Here is an 18,787-nt window from a genome sequence, read left to right on the forward strand (position 1 = left end):
CACAATATTCCAGATGTGGCCTCACCAGGAATAGTATCAACAGCATGACAATCTTACAGTGTAGAGTCATATTCAAAAAAATACCCTTTTCTGCTGTTATTAAAGTGATGTTTCAAAAATATCATTAATGTACTAGCACAAATAAGTGCCAATGTTAGCAAGAGCCTGTGAACCCCAGAAACTAGACACAGCTAATACAAAATATATAGACAGATCTCAGTCTTGTTAGTAGAAGGATTACCTCTGATGCAGACAGATTAAATAGTGCTGGGACTGGGCTGGCACTTGTACGTGGTAATGGTAGAGGTAGTAGATGGACTGGAAAGAGTCTCATGCCCCTGCCTTTCTTAAAAAGCAATTCCTAAACATAAGACAAATGCTAGTGGGTTTTCAAAATGCCTTCTTGAAAGTAATTTTTCAGACATTTTAACATGGAGGTGTCTGGGATTTTTTAATATTTGACTTATAGTTGAATTGCATTTCAGCATAAAATGTTGTCAAAAGTTTATATTTGTGTCTGGCTAGGAGTAGGGTGTGGTTTCAGTTTTTGTAGGAGGAAATTCTTTGTAATATTGAGATGCTTTTTATTATACTGGCTTAAGCATGTCAGAAGACTAGTGTTAGAAATTTATAGTCTGTAGACTTGGACTGAATCCAAAGTGTGTTTTATACCTTGCAATTTTTCTCAGTTACTTGTTAAAACCTGTTCACTCTGATTATATATTAATTGTGGTGCAGCTTTAAGGTTATGAAGGGGCTGCTTTCTAGAGGTTAGTATTTTATACCACTTGAAAACTGAGACTCACTGTTGTGGGATGCCGCATGTAAAGCAGATCTTGAGAGTTTAACTGCTAAAATGAATAAAAATTTTGATATCTACATTGCATTTCTCTGATGTTCTTTGGTTGTAGGGATGCACCCTTGGTTTTGCTTGGCTTTTGTTTTGTTTTTTATTCTGTTTCAGTTTCTGTTTGAATGGTTGAATTGTCTGCTCTTCACTCTTGGTGTCTCCTCCTTGTTTTGCAAATATTGTGTAAGATGGCCACGTGCTTAGTGTTTTGTATTTTTGCTTCAGTAGGCAGAATAAGTTACTGTATGCTGTGAGCTGCTAAAACACACTGACAAGATGGGTGCTAAACCCATGTGATGGAATCAAGCTGGTTGTGGATTCACTCTGAGTGATGGTAGTTGGTTACACTGGAGAGTTTAAAGGACTCTCAGCCATCAGTTACACTTATTTGCTTATTCTCTTTTTTGACTCAAAATCATTGTGGAGCTCGGATGACCTTTTCCAAACTACCTCTCAAGTAATTCAGATTATTGAGTGCTCCATTTTGCTGTTGATCTACTTTATTATCTTGGCCTACAATAAGTGCTTTTGAGGCAAAGATGCTGTCTTCTATGTAGTTATGTGGCATTTTAGCAAAACAAGACCCTAATAACTGCTTTTAGGTATTACTGTAATAAAAATATATAATGTTTATTTGTAGTTAGAAATTAATTGAAGGAAACGAATGAGACGGAAATCCTTTGACTTACGTCCTTTAAAAGCTCCCCCACATTTTTACATTGGGGAGGTACTGTCAATCTTCAGAATTTCTTATGTCCTAAGTCATGAGGATTATATATGACATTTTGAATCACATTTATTGTTGGGCTGGTTGTAAACCACTTAGCAAAAGGCAAGATGTTACCAGTGTTGCCACTCTGCTGGATATGATTTGGGGAGAGACAACATGGTAGTGGGTCAGACCAAAGATCATCAAGCTGGTATCCTGTCCTCAGTGGTGGCCAATTGCAGGTACCTTGAGAAGAGTGTGAGAACAACAGAGAAGCATAGTGGTACCTCCCCAAAATACTTCTAGCCTTTAATGACAGAGAGATCCAGACATAGGTGTGATGGGTGTTTTGTTTAACAGGCCTTCATGGATTTTCCTTCTATGAAGTATGCCTCTTAGTTTTTGAGCCCACATAAACTTCTAGTGTCTATAATATCCTGAATGATGCTATGGTTACAGTGAAAATATTCAGGAATTAAGGCATACCTGAAACAAGTTTACCTAAAATAAATTTGAGCTCCTTTTGCATATGCAGTTTGATAATTTTAGATCACTTTTTTCCATACAGAAATGCTATTTGGTTAGTGCATGTGATAAACAGTGTTCAGGGATTCTACCAGTGTTGTTTAGTGGCTCAAGGCTGGTTTCTGTTAAATGTGGAAGGAGTGTAGCAAATTACACACTCAACTAAAGAAAAAAGGGAAATGAGAATTGTCTCTTCTTGTTCCTATATGGTGCTGAGCGAGTGATTTAAACCCCGATATGTGTACGTAGCTCGCACCTACCTCTAAGTGCTGTTGTGGTTACAGAAGCTGTGAAAACCAAGCATTCCTAAAAGTGTGACCTGCCTCCCTTCCCCCAAATAAAAATACCCAGAAGCTGCTGCACTGAGCCTGTGTGGTCTTCTGAGAATGATATGGCAAAGAAATGCGTTGTCATGTAAGAGCAAATGTAATTAGGTACTGTCCTTGTGGAAGTACGTTAAATGGAAGTTGCATGGGCAGCAGTGGATTATAATGTTGCCTAGGCTTTGAAAATGTGGTTTTGAAAGCGTATTAATTACTTTTGGGGGTAGGATGTGTATCAGCTCTGTACACAAACCAGGGATGCACCTTTTTCTTCAAGAATGTGTATGTCAAGGAATGTTAATGTGCAACCTATTAGTTGAAATTCCTGAACCTACTTCAAGCCAGTTGAACTCCTGTTGTATCCAAATTTCATCTCTTAAAGTCTTTGATGTAAGTTTGTAGTAAACAGCCTTCAGTACTTTATATGCTTTAGGACAAGATGTTAGTAGTGTCTTTTCCCCAAACTTGCCAGTGAGTAATACAATACCTTCTAGTGAAGGGGGAGGCACCATTGGGAACATTTCTGGTTTGACTTTGGGTAAAAGGAATAAATTATCTGAGCTGCTGCAGACAATATAGTGTGAACCTAGTATTAAAATTTTGCCAATTGTGAATGTGCATGTTTGCAGACCTGAATATACACTTGAATTGTCTGTAGATCACACTTGCTTCATTTTTTGATGTTGCAATAAAAAAATTCAGGTGTTGATTGTACATGTGTTGGAATATTTGAAATTCAATATAAGCACTTTGATAAATGCTGAACTGCGTGCAGTAAAATTAGCAATTTTTGTTAAAGGCACAGAGTTCTTATGGTATGACATAGAACTGTATAAAGCTGCTAAATACACACTTGATTTCATCCACGTTAAAGCAGTTAACGTGTCAATTATACTTCAAAAGTGAAATTCTAACTGGAAAGTGATCATCAGGAGGAATAAAAAAGTAATTCTTAATTTAAATGCTATCTTGAAACTCAGTGCTGAAGATAACTTAGTTATGGAATCTGCCCTTTTCAAGCCACAGAAACAACTTTTCTCTTGAAAATATAACCGGTTTGGTTGGGAACTAGATGACCTTTAAGGTCCTTTCCAACCCAATCCATTCTGTGATTCTATAAATGCAACAAACTTAAAATATGAGCTTCCCAGTAGTTTTCCAAGAGCCATAATCAGTAATGAGACTCCATTTGTAGCTGTTACAACACACAAAGAAGCAACGATTCCTGACAGTCAGAGTTTGTCATCGTGGTTATATTATTGTGGAGAATCAGGGAAGGTGCACTGGTAGAACAGCAAAAAGGACCTGGGTTTAATGTAGGTCAGCACTAACTGGAGTTAAATTTTTGAAGAGCTTACATCATTGTCCTTAGGGTCTGGCACTATATTTTTGTATAGTGTGTATGACTATTCTACTATTGATGTTTGCCTGAGCAGCACTGACGTGTTTATTGTCACGCAGTCTCTATCCTGAGAACAGAACCCGATACAAAACAGCGGGAGTTAATCCCGCGAGCCTGTTCTGGCCTTCAGCAGTGTCCACATCCGGCTTGTTGGAGTATTGAACTAAGCAGAAACATGTTTTTGGCTCATGTCAGAGTTCTTGGTCTTCCCTCTGACTCTTGAGAAATCCCAGGAATTTCATCCATGCCTGGCATTGCAGATCATGACTCCACAAATTGTGTTTGTCTTCTGTGAGGGATTTTGCTGATTACTGCAGGTCACCCACCTACCAGCACGATCACATTTGATGGGTTCAGACCTTTGCAGTGTTGCAAATTAGAGTCTTGAATGATGGATCAAAGGGGCAGAGGGAGATCAAATGGTTGCTGCCTTGTCCAGTACAAGGCCGGTGTGTAGCAGATGTAAAGCTAGCAGGAGGCAGTTTCAAAGTAAATAAAAAGAGGTGGTTCTGCACTCAGAATGTAATTGAGCTATTGAATTCCTTGCCAGAAGATGTGGATGTAAAGGTGGTATTTGCTAAAGGCTTACATGACCTTAGAGGAGACCAAACAGGTATGTGAAAGAAAATCCACCACAGGTTACTAAGATTGAGAGGACATAAGAGACCTCAAGCCAGAGAAGCCTGGTGGACACTGGGATGCATACCCAGGCAGAGAATCGTAAATGTCTGCTCTGTCCTTAGGCTTCTTCATGGAGAGCCGCTTTTGGCCACTTTGCTGGAGTCATGGTGCTGAGCAAAACAGACCTTTAGCCTGATCCAATACTGTTACTCTCAGGCTCTGCTTTTTTTTCCTCCCTGTTTTTTTCCCCAGTTCTGTACTGTTGTTACTTAGTTTGCATCAGGGGTAGGTGAAGTTTATTCTTTTTAACCATGGAAGTAACTTTTGAGGGGTAAGGCAATGAAGGCAAAGGCAAGAGCAGCTCTTCTAAGGTTGTGTGCTACCTCTGCCTTTTTTAACTGCAGCTGAGGGAGCACTGGAGGCTGGAGCACAGTAGGACCTGAGCTTTCTGTATGCTTGAGGTTGGAAACAGTCTAGCAGAGCTTATTTGGAGCTCTTCATGAGGTATGAGGCTTTTCCAGCCCCAGCATCTTGCCAACAGCTGTTGTGGTACAGGAGCAGGAACAGCTTGTGGCTGCACTACAGCATATTGTCTTACTCCGGCTGGTTGTCTTGGGGATTTCTGCACTGCACTCTGTGGGCAAACCCTAAAATCATCATCTGTGCATAGCAGAAAAGTCTTATAGAGGTAGACCTTGATCATCATATGAGAAAGCATAAAATAGCCTACGTGATAGATTTCTGCCCCGTTGGGAAAGAACATTATTTGCTGTTCATTTTAGAAAACGTGTTGGAAATATCACAAGACCTGGCAATGCTGCAGGCCTTAGATAAAGTTAGTATTGATAAGACTCCTAACCTGAGAGTACATTTTTTTCTGTTTAGCTGATTCTTATCAGCCTGGCTTGCAGGACCTTTAATTTGTCTCCTCTGAGATTATCAGTTTGAGCATTGAGAACTGCTTTATCCCTGATACTTGCCAAAGGCTTTATTTAAGTGGTAGAGAAGCAATAAATGACTGGATTTGGTGTTACAATTGCTTGTTCTGTTTACATTTTTTGATGTGTAGCCTGTTCATTGCTAGTTTGTTTGCTTAATTTTTTCTTCCTAATTGAGAGAGTCTGTATTCACCTCTGCCCTCTTCTTTTTTTTCTTCATCTGTTCACAAAATCAAGAGCCTCCTTTGAGATAACAAGCAGCTTTCCGTGGAGCTGTGGCACTAGCTTTGTAGCTTGAGGTTTTCTATTAACAAGTTTTCAAAAAAGTTAATTCCTCTGACTTCTGCTGCAAAAAAGAAAAGTGCTTTTCTGAAACCTGACATATGAAAAGCCAAAAGAGAATTTTAATTTAATTTAGTAATTTCAGGATATTTAGATGTGACTTGTGTTGAACAATCTCAGCGTTGCACTGTGTGGGCATCTGCCTTCTCCATAAACCCAAGGCCCTCAGGTGACGATCACTGACCCTGAGTCCCTCAGCCCTCCTCTTCATCTCCTGGTGCTCAGGTATTGTAGGCTGTCTCACCACACTGCTCCCTCTCCATCCTCGCTGCTCAGGGAGTCCAGCACTGCAAGCTTTCCTGAGCATCAGGCCCACCACTCTAGCAAGCCCTTTGGATCCCCATCTTCCTTGGTCATTTCCCTAGCAAGCAGCCTTAGGCTTTTAAATGTGAAATCTCATCTCCTTGATGTGTTCCTGTGGCTGTTAAAGTGCCATCCCCTTACTCAGGACACCAAATCTCCCTTCAGATGTGAGCAAGAAAACCTGCTGCCTCCTTCTGACCAGACTTTCCATACCTGAAACAAAGCTGCTGTAGAAAACTTGGGGTGGCGTAGGGTCCAAGGCAATAAAAGAGGTATCCTGGAAAAGCCTAGAGATCTAGTTTTTCTGGTAACTGAAATAATGGAACTAGTGGAATCCCCCCTTTAATGTCCAGGAACATGGTGGGTTTCATGAACTCTCTATAAACCAAGGTTTTGCCCCCCAAAGTCACACCACCGGTAAAACAGACAGTACTGTAGTAATTTTTAGCCTTGTCAGGAGAAGTTTACAGACCTTCAGAATGTCTCAGTTTATAACAGTCATCTTCTAACTTCTTGGTTTTGAAACCTTAACGTGTTGAACTTGCATGTCATCATGTCCTAACAGTGTTTTAAATGAGTAGCTGCTGTTTACAGCTACAATTATTGTACCAGCTTTGCGACTGGTTTTGTTCCTGTAGTGGCAGAGCAGGATTCTTTTCTGAAGCTTAAAATGAACAAACGTGGTGATAAATGATAATGGCAATGATGTTAAACTGTTACCAGCACAGATAGAAACAGCTTTCTGGGAGACTGTTGCCTTAGCTGTGTGTGGTACTCCTACTACGCACATTTTTAGGAAAAGCAATCAACTCTCTAGTTCTACAGGATATTATGCAGTTTCTTTCAGAAAGAAAAGCAACTGCGCGTTCTTTTCCTGAGTGCTTGTTCATCCGCGTTCCTCAGGTGTCATCATACATCTCCCTCCTACCTTCCTCAGTCCTTGCTGTGCTGGCATTTTGTTGTGAATGATGATGACTTATAGAGGCAGTGTTTTGAGACAATGTTCTGTGTGATATACTGGTGCACAGAATTTACAGAATGTCTATTTCAAAAGTAATTAAAAAACATAATGTTAATTTTCTGATCTTAAATTTCTCATGCCTTATAGATTGCTTTTGTTTTAACCTAGTAAATTACGCAAGCTTGACTCTCTAAATGAAAATACTTTTATTTTTTTAACTAGTGATTGCTTTCCTGTCAGTCTTAAGAATTTCTGCCCTGTGTTGCAGGACAGGAGATAAAATTAGGATTAGGCCATAGTGATCTAGCAAAGATGAAATAGTTCTAGTCTAAGAAAATAATTTTGAAATAATATTTATTTTGTCATAGATCCAAGTTAACTCATCCCCTTCATCCCCAATCCTGATTCATTAGTCAACAGGATTAGGGCAACATGACCCTTCTATACAAATAAAATAACAGATGAGGTGCTGCCATTATTAAATTTTAGTATTTGTTTTTTTCCCCCTTTAGGAGCTAAAGAAGTGTTAACTACTGCAGAAAAGAAGTGACCAATTGTCACGTACACAGTTGTAAATAGGTACGAATGCAAAAACACAATTAAAAATAAGACATGAGTGTTTGAAAATGTCAATAGTGCAATTATGGTGCTGTGATATACTGGTTACTGGGTGAGCAAGTACTGAAGATGCAGAGTTGGAGCTCTAATTTGACCTTGTTGCACAGCCTGTGTATTTCACAGCATCAAGGCTACCTCCAAGATAGCACATCTGGCTTTAGAAGTCATAGAATCATAGAATGGCTTGGGTTGGAAGGGACCTTAAAGATCATCTAGTTCCAACCCCCCTGCCATCAGCAGGGACACCTTCCATTAGACCAGGTTGCTCAAAGCCTCATCCAACCTGGCCTTGAACACTTCCAGGGAGGGGACATCCACAACTTCCTTGGGCAAACTTGGGCAGTAAGTGGCTGGAGACTGAGAGAATACTTCAGTGGAGCATCATCGTCTGTGTTTTTTCCTGGTTCTTAGATTCTTTCTTCGGCATCTGCTTTTGGCCACTGTCTTTACTGATTTCTCCTCTTGAGTCAGGCTGCTGCCCAACCCTAATGAAGCCCCACAGCCCTCCTGGTGAAAGGGAGGGGTACGGTGAAAGGAAAATGAAAAGTAGTTGTATGATGTGAGAGGAAGACAAGATAAGGGGAAGGATGTGAGGGTCAAAGGATCAAAAATGGGGATTCTGCCCAGAGATGTGAAGGATCAGGGGATGGAAACAGTTCACAGTTAGCAGCGGACACTGGGCTAGAGAGACCTTAATCTGGAATAGTGCAGCCACTCTTATGTTTTGTCCTTACACAGAAAAAAAAACAAATAGGTGATAACTATGCCAGTGTACTGCCAAGCGTGAGAAAAGAACCATTGGTTTTTCCATTAATGGAAAGGTGGAAGGAGTATAATGGCTATTTTGGTCAATTTGGCACTGCTCTTTCATGAGCAGTCATTCAGGGAACTCATGGGGCAGGGATATTCTTTTTTTAGAGTATGGGGCTCAGTTCTGCCTTCAGCTCCCTTCAGAATTGTCTGCTTGGTGGCCCTTTTTCTTACCTGAGAAGATGGACAGGGAGTTAAGAGGAGCTGACCTGTGTGGAAGCAGGTTAAGTGCCTCATTGGGGGAGGAGGAGGAAGTTCATTTTTACTTCTGCCTGAGCAATTGAAGATCATCAGAGAAAGGATGGAAATTGCCAACCTTCCTGATACTTGTATGACTGTTCTGATAAGTTAATCATGATCCAGCTCTTAATGGGAGAAAGATGAATAGAAATACTTTGCATGCACATCATATTGAAAGTAATGTTGTTAGAACAACTGTTAGTATTTCTGACTTAAGCAGCTTTCTTATTGCCTTAGTAAATTAAGTATGCAGTTTCCAACCTTAAAGAAAAGACAGGAAAGGTAACTCGGTACCTTTTCTGGCACAGCCTACAGTGGTGGAACACAAGCATCTACCTTAGGAACTGAATATATGCAAAATATATTTATGTTGTATTGAATGTATTTATGAAGTAAAAAGGAAACATTATGCACAGTATGGAAGTTTTACGTGGTCATTTTGTTCATATACCAAAGCAAGGCACTCGCCCACCCTGGTTTGAAAAATTATTTAGGTTTATAACTCATTTGAAGTATCTTGATTGTGGCTGATAATGGTGTGATTCAGTGTAGCTGTGGATTTGTTCAATGTGAACAAGGAAGAGAATTATATTTGGCAGCCCATCTTCCTTCTGTTTCTGCTATGGGTATCAAACAGCTGAGTGATGCGCCTTCAATCAGAGATGGTACATAAAACTTTCAAACCCTGACGCTTGTAGAAGTGCATGAGGGCTCATGAAAATGGGAAAAGATGGCAAGGTTGAAGTTGGTGTTACAGTAAATGACTTCACATGTATGCCGTAGATGTCAGTGTTATTTACACAGAAATAAAAATAATATGCAGTGAAAAGTGCTTACCCTAATGAATCATTGCACTTTAAATTAAAAAAACACCACAAATTATTTTTTTTACTAATTATTAGAGATGTACATTTTTCACTTAAAAAAAAAAAAAAAAGAGTTTCAAATAATCTTTCTTTTGTATAGGTTAAGAGGGAAGTAGGTACTCTGAGCCAAAGGCCTGGCCAATAAAAGCTTTCCAGTAAATCTTTTAAGAATAGCTAGAGACTGTTCTTAGACGATATTTCAGATTGTTTGAATTTTACCTGTGATTACCAACTTGTGAATAGTTTATAATCCAAAAGTATTTTCTATTAAAAAAATTCTCTACCATCAAATTCTCTACTGCTTTTTCATGAGTAAAGTCATGCTGTGATAAAAAACTGGTACTGCTTTCTGATGCTAAAGTACCAACATTTTCTTGACGTTGGACATCCTAAGAGCCCAACTGAAAGACAAGCAACCACAATGTATTTTAATTAACATGTAAGTATATTAATTGTTTGAAATCAAAATTGATTTTTGCTATTTTTCTTTTCAACTGCAATGACATTTTAAATCTCAGTCAAAGATCCATTACAAGTGAAGGTTATAACCAAAAGCATTTAAGTGAAAATGGATGATATGACATCCTAGGAGCAACAGCCTCCTCCAGACTTTATGCTTATGCAGGCTCTGTATTTGACAGCACTAAGAGCATGCTTCTTTAAGACTTGTAGCTTAGTTATGGAGATTTTTAGATTGTCTTGTCATTTTTTCTTACTCATGTAGAGAATTGTGTTCACAAGGGGCTTTTTATGTAATTGTTCTGTGTGACAGTGTTCCTAGTACTCGTCATAGAAGATCATCAGGATTTTGGATTTCTTCTAGAGAAGTTTTCACATTTACTTTTCACAGAAGTCCTAGAGATTCTTGTGTGCACAAGATTAGTGGTTAATGAGGATTTTTTTTAAGATATCAATTCAAAAATAATTTGTGGAAGGGAAGGGAGGGAGGATGACACGCAGTGATGGAGTTCTAGCTAGGATGGCCTAGAAGTGTAAAAAAAGTGTGTAAATAATTGTATTTTACTATATACCTTTTGTTTGTAGATAGTTAATGCATTTGGACATACTCAGAGAATTTTTCAGATACATAAACAGTTCTGCAATTTGTATGCCTGAAATGTAGAGTGATCTGATTTTTAAACAGTTTGGTTTGGAAAAGTTCTGATTAGAACCACATCTTTGATGATCCATAAGTCTGTAACATGGGGACTGGATAGAAAAGTTCATAGTTTCTAGACAGTGGGTTCATTCTGGTGGAGTATTCTGGAGAGGCTGGATTTCCCCATTTGATAAAATCATATTGGAATATGTTTCAGTCACTGCTGCCTGGTCTGGAGGTGTGAGAGTCCCTCTCTTAATTCAACTCTGGCGAGGGACCCAGTTAACAACACACTATTGTATGTTACAGGTCACATAGAGCTTCGCGTTGAAGGATAAGTGGACCTTGCATTTGCATTCCCAGTTACACTAAGCATATATTTGTTTCCTCTAAAATCTGAAAGAAAACTGTTCTCAGCCTGTCTTGTGTTAGCTATTTTCTTTGTTTGTCATTTCTAGTATGGATTGCACTGCATTTTGTTAGCATTCTTAGCATTTTTTTTTTCTATACAAAATTGATGTTTTGGGAAAGTTGAGAAACTACTTGCTTGTTTTTTCTTTCTTTAATAGCATTGAATTAAATTTTGTCTTCATTTGAGCTGTGGATAATGGTTGGGTTCAATGATGGACAAAGCTTAAACTGAGTGCAGCTTCTTTTTGCCTTTTATGATGATTTTTCAGTCCGCTTCTGTGGAGTGACTGGTTTGTAATGCTTGTGGTTAAATTAGTTAAGAGTTGTTCCATGGAAGCTATTACAACTGTTTAAAATATAAAAGAAAAGATTTGATAAATAGTGGAGATGAGGAGAAAGAAGAGATTATTTCTATTACTTAGAGTGATGCATCTTAAATGCCAGCAGGTGGTCTATTCAAAACTAATAGTACTAGTTGCTTTTAGTAAGCCATTGTGAAAGGCAAGGGCTCTGTTAATTGCCTTTTCTGACCAACACAAATGATTACTAGGAAATAGTGTCTTTAGCATTGTAGGATGTCATTACATGAAATTTTATGCCAAATATTTTTATTAGCCATTTGATAAGTATATATAATTAAAAAATTTAACATTCTGTGCAGATTCAGCTCATTTTCCATAATGTAATTAATCGCCCCAGCATTATCTTGTGGCTTCACATGTTTTTGGCAATTGTTATTAATGTAGTAACATCACTATAAATTTGGTTTTAAGTGAGTTGAGAAATCATTTAACTTTAAAATCAAGTTGGTTAATTTTGAACCCTCTTGCAATCTTGGTTTGTTTTTTTTGCAAATTCGGTACCATAGATTAGCATAAACACTAATGAACATTCAAAATCATTTATTCCAGTTAAAATCCATTTGGAATTTGTTATAAGCAAAACATATTTTAAGCCTGTTTATTATATGAAAATACTCTCACTGCTGTTCAGCAGAGCAGTTAGGTGTGTGCGTGTTAGTCGTACAAGTACACAAAAATTCAGCTAGACTGTCTGGTTGAAAGACAGCATTGAGAAAACATATATTACAAAGAGCATAAAGCATTCAATCTGTGTTTACAATGTTTAGCAGATAATTTTTATTAAATTCAGGCATACAATTGTCATTCAGCTTAAGTAAGCCAGAGATGGATGTCATTATGAGATTTACATACCATTAGCTCACATTACTTGATTAGCAGCCGAGCTCTGTGGTACAAGGCTAGTTAGATACATTATTTGTGATGCCAGGAGGCTGCAGGTCAAGGAGATTTACTGGCTGCATGCTTGTTTCCTTTGCCTTTGCGATTACTTGATAAAATGAAGTGCATCACTGTGAACAATTGACCCTTTTGAACAATCCAGACTGGTCAGCAGTCTAAATCCACATTTTAAAGCCGTCATTATAGCCTCAAACTTAAGAGTTTCCAGGGTGCAGACAAAGGTGTTGTCCTCCTTCAGTACGAGTCGTGTACCGTTTTCAGACTTTATGAAGTACTTGAATTGAATAATATTTGAAGATACCGAAAACTCCTCTGGAAATCCATCCAGCCTGCTTTTGGACACCAGTACAATTCTGGATTTTATTTTTGCGATGAAATCAGGAGCATTACAAAAGATTCTAAGTCCTTGTGAACGATCGTGGCTGTCAGTTATTTCCAGGAAAGTAGTCTCTCGAGATGCTAGCTGTTCTTTCTCCCACCTTGATTTCACTGCATCCGAGAGTACCTTAAGCTGGAAAAAATCTGCTTCATGTGCCAAAAGTTGATTTTCTCGAAACCCTTCTGGTAGAAGTAGTTCTCCATTTCGGAGGAAGTTGAGAATGTGTCTGAAAAGGAGTCCATCTCTGTCTATGAAGTAATGACCGTCTGCATCAAATGGGCACATTATTTTTCCGTTTATGATCCCTTCCAGAAAAGAATCTGGATACTTGGTTAGTGTCTGTTTTTGTGTGATATATAGATAGCCACCAACATTCAGAGTAATCAGAGACGTTTTATAGTCCTTGTCTTGCTCAGAGCCTTCGGAGTTGCTGTGTTTTTCTTCACATTCCTTTTCTCTTCTGTTTATTTTTCTCTCCATTATTGAAGCTAGGACAAAAAGGCAGCTATCTTGCTTTGTTCTTGTCAGCTTGCAAAGAGGTGTTTTGGTTTGGTTTTTTTTAAAAAAGCACCTTTATTCAGCTCCAGCACGATGTTGGAATGGAAATGCTGCTCGCATTGCTCCGACTGTCAGCTCGGGTTTGCAGTAGGTGGCGTATCAGCTGTGTATGCAGGGAGATATCAAGAATATGACTGTAAAGCAGAATTTGCATTTAACTGTGTAAGGGAAGAAGGGTATAAAAACTGTATGTCTCTTTCTTTCCTTTAAGTCTAAGAAATTGACATAGTTTTGGGGGTTATTCACAGAAATGCATACTACTATTCTAAATGGCACCTTATGTTTAATACTTTAAGATGGATTTGTAGTATCAGTTGGCCAAATCATGTTTAGCACTTACAGTGTTAAACAGATAGCTTCATTTACGTTTCAAGGGTTTTAATTTTCACAAAGCATCTTTTCCCCTTTTTTTTTTTTTTTTTTTGTACTGTTTATAGTACATGATGCATACAGCAGGACAACACTGACAGGAAAGGTGTCCCTGTCTGTACAAGGCTGGTGTCATCTCTGGAGTGCGTGCACATACATATTCCTCATTTACAGGACACGTGTGCAGTGGTAAGATGCTTTCACAGAAGGTACTCTGGAAGTGATGCTGAGGACTTGTTGGTCTGACAGTTCTAAGTTTGTAGTGAAAGCTTCCATTTGCAGTCGATGGGAATGTCTGCACCAACACAAGAACTGCAGCCTGATTAGGTTTTGCTTTTTACCTTTCTCTGCGCCACAGATAAAATCTGTTTTAGAAAGGAGACTTACTGTTTGTATCAGTGATGTTTTTTAAGTCACCAAAGCTGTCTAGCATGTTTGTTCTTTCTTGATAGAAACAACCCAGCTACCCTGCAGCACAAAGGGTTCGTGTGCCTACAGATAGCTTTGACCATCACATAGCATTACAGCTTAGCAACCCTTGGGTACGGGGAGAGGGCAAACGTCGGCAGAGCACACTTGAACCGAATGGCTGTCTTCTCTCCCTGAATCTGTGCTTTGAGGCTGCCTCTCGTTTGCCTCTTAGATGAAGGTTTCCCCTTTAAACGTTTGCAGCTTGGAGCAGGAAAGGGAAAGCTCTCCACACATCTCTGCGCGTTTCCTTGGGGAGCGGGTGGGAGCCGCAGCATGCATTCCCCAGCACGGGCGGGAGCGAGCCTTTACCTTGGGCTGGACCTGGAGAGGAAGTCCCATCTTTTTCAGGATTTATTTTCATTTTACAGGTAGATGTCTTCTGCTTTGTCCAATTAGCAGTGAAAAGTCAGATTATTCTTCTGTAAATTCTTTTGCTCTAATTCTAAATATTCTATTCCTACTGCTTCCACTGTCTCTAAGGCTGTTTATCGATACTGTAGAGTCATCACTGTAATATTTTATTAATTGATAACTGAGTGTAGTAGAAATAAATGCACTTTTTTTACTCTCTCTTCTCCTTGTCGGGGTATCCCTAGCACTGAAAAGCTAAATTTTTCTGCTGCTGTATGTGATTAAGCAGATACTATTCATTAGATTTGATTTATCAGGAATTACTAATGGCTTTCATTTTAACTCTTTGATGCCATTGATATGTTTAAGCATAACTTCAGTCAAAGAGATTTCTACCAGTTTCTAATTTTTAAACATTTGAACTTTTTTTCCAAATTAACTCCATTCACAATTATTGAGTGAATAATTGAGAAAATGTAAGAGCTGATTAGTTTCAAGTATTTTTTTTTCCCATTACGTTCAGATTTAGTTTATTGTCACATGATGGAAAATTTAGTTAATGTGCTTAGATTGTGCATAACTACATTTTTGAACCATCTGAGTGAATGTTAAACCCTAAGAGAATGGTTTCTGTGATGCTTTCATCTTACACAGTGATTTTGAAATACTTTGGAGCTGAACTAGGAATGTCCTGACATGAGTAAGTGGGGTTTCCAAGGAAAACTGAGATTTGTAAAAAGATAATAAATTTTTCGTGACCAGACAAACTTTCTGCATTTTAAGACACAGTAGTTACAGAACACTATCTGACTCACTTAGGTTTTCATGCTCATCATCTTCTGAATGTTCTAACACTTGCAGTTGAAATTTTCCACTTTAATGAACAAGTAAGTATTCTTTGAAAGATCGTGCAAAATCATTTTAGTGGTTTGTATGATAAAACATTCAAAATTTATTTGATGCGGAAAATATACTCTGTGGAGATCATGAATATTTACATTTAAACCTTTGAGAAGTGAAAAATGTAGAGCTGCTGTAAAATTTTCATCACCACAAACCCATGTAATTTTACTTCACTGCAGCTGACAGTCAGCTGTAACACAAAATTGAAGGCTGGCACATCTTTGTGAAAATTTTCCACTTTCTGTGCCGTACCACAAGACATCTTTTCCAGAGAGCGCTTGTTCTTCATATGCACTTGGTGATACATGTGGCATTGCAGTGCATGTCATTTTAGTGAGGTAGGAAATAGTGTAGTGGTTTCATATAGCTCAGTGTTTTCTGAAGATACAGCTAGAACAACTGGATTTCCCTTTTTCTGTCTCTTTTTCTATCCTCTAGAAGATCATCTAAAAGTTCATTTTGGTAAAAGTATTTCTTGCAATCAGGTCCTGAGATGTAGACAGCTCTTGTGCTATGAGAGTCTTTGTGTTGTGTGCCAGGTGCATAATAGTTGAGATGTTCCTAGTGTGTCCTGGTTCTTCTTCCTTCCCACTTGGATTGAGACAGAGCAACTTGCTGCTGTGTGCTCTGCCATGCCATGAGCAAACTGCCTCTGTTTCTGCCCTGTGTAGCTGAAGTGTCCTGCTTGCCAATGTTGGTAGTTAGCAATCCTGAAATGACTGCGGCTTCCTAGCATGGCCAGCAGGTCGAGGGAGGTGATTCTCCTCCTCTACTCCACTCTCGTAAGGCCCCACCTGGAGTCCTGTGTCCAGTTCTGGGGCCCTCAGCACAAGAAAGACATGGACCTGTTAGAACGAGTCCAGAGGAGGCCACGAGGATGATCTAAGGGCTGGAGCACCTCTCCTATGAGGAGACTGAGAGAGTTGAGGCTGATCAACCTGGAGAAGAGAAGGCTCCAGGGAGACCTTATAGCGGCCTTCCAGTACCTGAAGGGGCCTACAGGAAGGCTGGGGAGGGACTTTTTACAAGGACGGGTAGTGATAGAACAAGGGGAAATGGCTTTAAACTTGGAGAGGGTAGGTTTAGATTAGACATTAGAAAGAAATTCTTCACTGTGAGGGTGGTCAGACACTGGAACAGGTTGCCCAGAGAAGTTCTGGATACCCCTTTTCTGGAAGTGTTGAAGGCCAGGCTGGATGAGGCTTTGAGCAACCTGGTCTAGTGGAAGGTGTCCCTGCTGATGGCAGGGGGGTTGGAACGAGATGATCTTTAAGTTCCCTTCCAACCCAAACCATTCTGTGATTCACAAACTGTTGGTGTCACCTGTTTGCTGGCATTGGCCATTCAAGGGAGGAATAGCACTGGGGTCCAGCAATTGCAGGGATGTTGTTTTGGTTCCAGATTAAATCTGAAAATATACTAAGCAGTCTTTCTCAAACACACTTAAGAATGTAGCTGTAGTAGTAGTACTCCATTTCCAAGTTACTCAACCTCTGGGCTGTAGCAGGAGGGCAATCCACGGAGCTTTTCAGTTTCTTCTTAGTCAAGCAAGTCATCCTGGGGACAGTGAAAGTGCAGTGGTGGTGTCTATCACTGCACAGGAAAACAAGTCCAAGGAGGAGGGGGCTAGGCACATTCCCCCCATTCCGTCCTACGTATTTTCTTCTGGAAAATAACATCACTCCTCCTCAACTTCTATCCTCCTCCTGAACTTCCTGGCCTGGAAGCTTGAGCATGCCATGAGGCTGAGGATTCAGAACGGGAGCACACCAGAGCAAAGTTGGTGCTTTACCTAGGGTTGAGCTTACTCACATGTCTGAACAGCATCAGCTTCACTGAGAGTCTGCTGTCAGTGAAAATGACCTGGCTTACAGGAAACAGCTGCTTTTATTTACTACAGTACAAAAGGATATGAGGAGAAATCTCAGCTGTAAGAAGTAGAGAATTTTTGAAGTGTTTTAGGAAGCTGTGCTAATGAAAGCTGTTTGGGTTATCGAGGCAATCTGCTAGTCATTTAATGTCGTAACACAGAAAATTGGCCAGGTTTTTGGACAATTAAACCATTCCGTAGTTACTATCTCACAGTTTTAGTAGCATAGACTTTCTCATTCCAATAATAACTTGAGAATGTTGATTAACAGCTATTGAAGACAAGCTCAGTAATTGAAACTGAAGATTTTTGCATTGTCAGGTCTGAACAATTTGCGTTCAGAGAGCTGAAGAGAGCTGTCTAAGAAACTCTATCAGCAGTTCCTGTTGATATTGTTAATAATTTTTGAGCACTGCAGTTCTGCAAGACTGGAAAAGCAAATGCTGTGCCAGTATTTGAAAGGTTAAGTGGATGGCCCAGGTATTTAGAAATGAAAAAGGATGCTACAAAAAACAATCTGACTTGGAAGTCAATCAGTTAAAAAGTAAGGGAGAGTAATATAATACTAATTAATGTGGGTGGAGGGGAAAATGGATTGTGCCAGGTTTTTTTTCCTTTTTTTATTACAGTTTGTTCAGCAAACGAGGTAATGCTTTTTTTCTGTTAAATCTTTAAGTATGTTCCATTTATCATCTTAAATTAGAAGATATACTGTATTAGTTTCCCTCTCACTTAACTATACAAAAATTTCCAAGGCTTAAAACTTGCAAATATTAAGCAGAGAATTATCACTACAATGTTGCTGTGATTTGGTTCTTGATTTATTTTTAGTCATTGAGCAAGAAGGAAATAATAACTGATGAAGTTTGGAGATGATACAGACTGAGAATGTCATCAATAAGGAGATACCTGGCTGATGCAGAACCATTTGGACAGTTGGTTAGGATAACATTTTAACTAAGCCAAATAGGAAGTTTATACACCCAGGAGTATGCTGTCGATGGGGCTTGCAGTAGGTATGTTTGGGGGAGGGGTAGGGCAGAGGCTCAGCCCATCAACAACAACTGAAGATGAGGTCATCGTTCTGTGCAGTGGTCAGTAAAACAAATGTACTGTGTGTCTTTGGATGCCTAGATAAGGGAGTGCCAAGTGAATGCTGGGCAGTCCTGTTCTATAGCTGCGTAGCTACCAGGGAAGGGTGATCTGAGAAGGGCACCAGCTTCGAGGCTGCCCTTTGAATGGAAGAGGGGTGCCAAAAAATGCATCTGCTTGGAAAGAGCAGAGCTGAGGTGTAGAGTAAGTGGGGGCTGCTCCTTGTCCAACCATCCCATGCAGTAGCCTGGGAAGCTACACAGTGGTGTCAGTGGGCAGCAGGAACTGCCAGGGCTTCCGACTTGGATGCTGGGAAGCAACAGCCCGACTTCTACTTGCTGGGGAGCTGGAGACATATGTGCACGTGGCCTGTCCTTACTGCAATTTCTTTCACTTTTTCCTGCTGCCTGGGAATCGTGCATCTTGAGGCAGGTCTTCATCTCCTCCTTCCCTGCACTTCTCACAAAGAGCAGGAGCTGGTAAACTCCAGATCTTGTCCCACACACTATCAAGT

General features: G+C 39.6%; 1 protein-coding gene across 1 annotated transcript; it reads right to left on the reverse strand.

Moving 5' to 3' along the window:
• Nucleotides 1-11,903: 11,903 nt before the first annotated feature.
• Nucleotides 11,904-13,312, reverse strand: KCTD4 (potassium channel tetramerization domain containing 4). Its single transcript, XM_010165749.1, has one exon. It carries the CDS (start codon nt 13,137-13,139, stop codon nt 12,366-12,368), a length of 774 nt encoding a protein of 257 aa, XP_010164051.1. The 5' UTR covers nt 13,140-13,312; the 3' UTR covers nt 11,904-12,365.
• Between the last annotated feature and the right edge of the window lie 5,475 nt (nt 13,313-18,787).

Source organism: Antrostomus carolinensis, unplaced genomic scaffold (assembly GCF_000700745.2).
Source record: "Antrostomus carolinensis isolate BGI_N321 unplaced genomic scaffold, ASM70074v2 scaffold1424, whole genome shotgun sequence".
NCBI classification, from domain to species: Eukaryota; Metazoa; Chordata; class Aves; order Caprimulgiformes; family Caprimulgidae; genus Antrostomus; species Antrostomus carolinensis.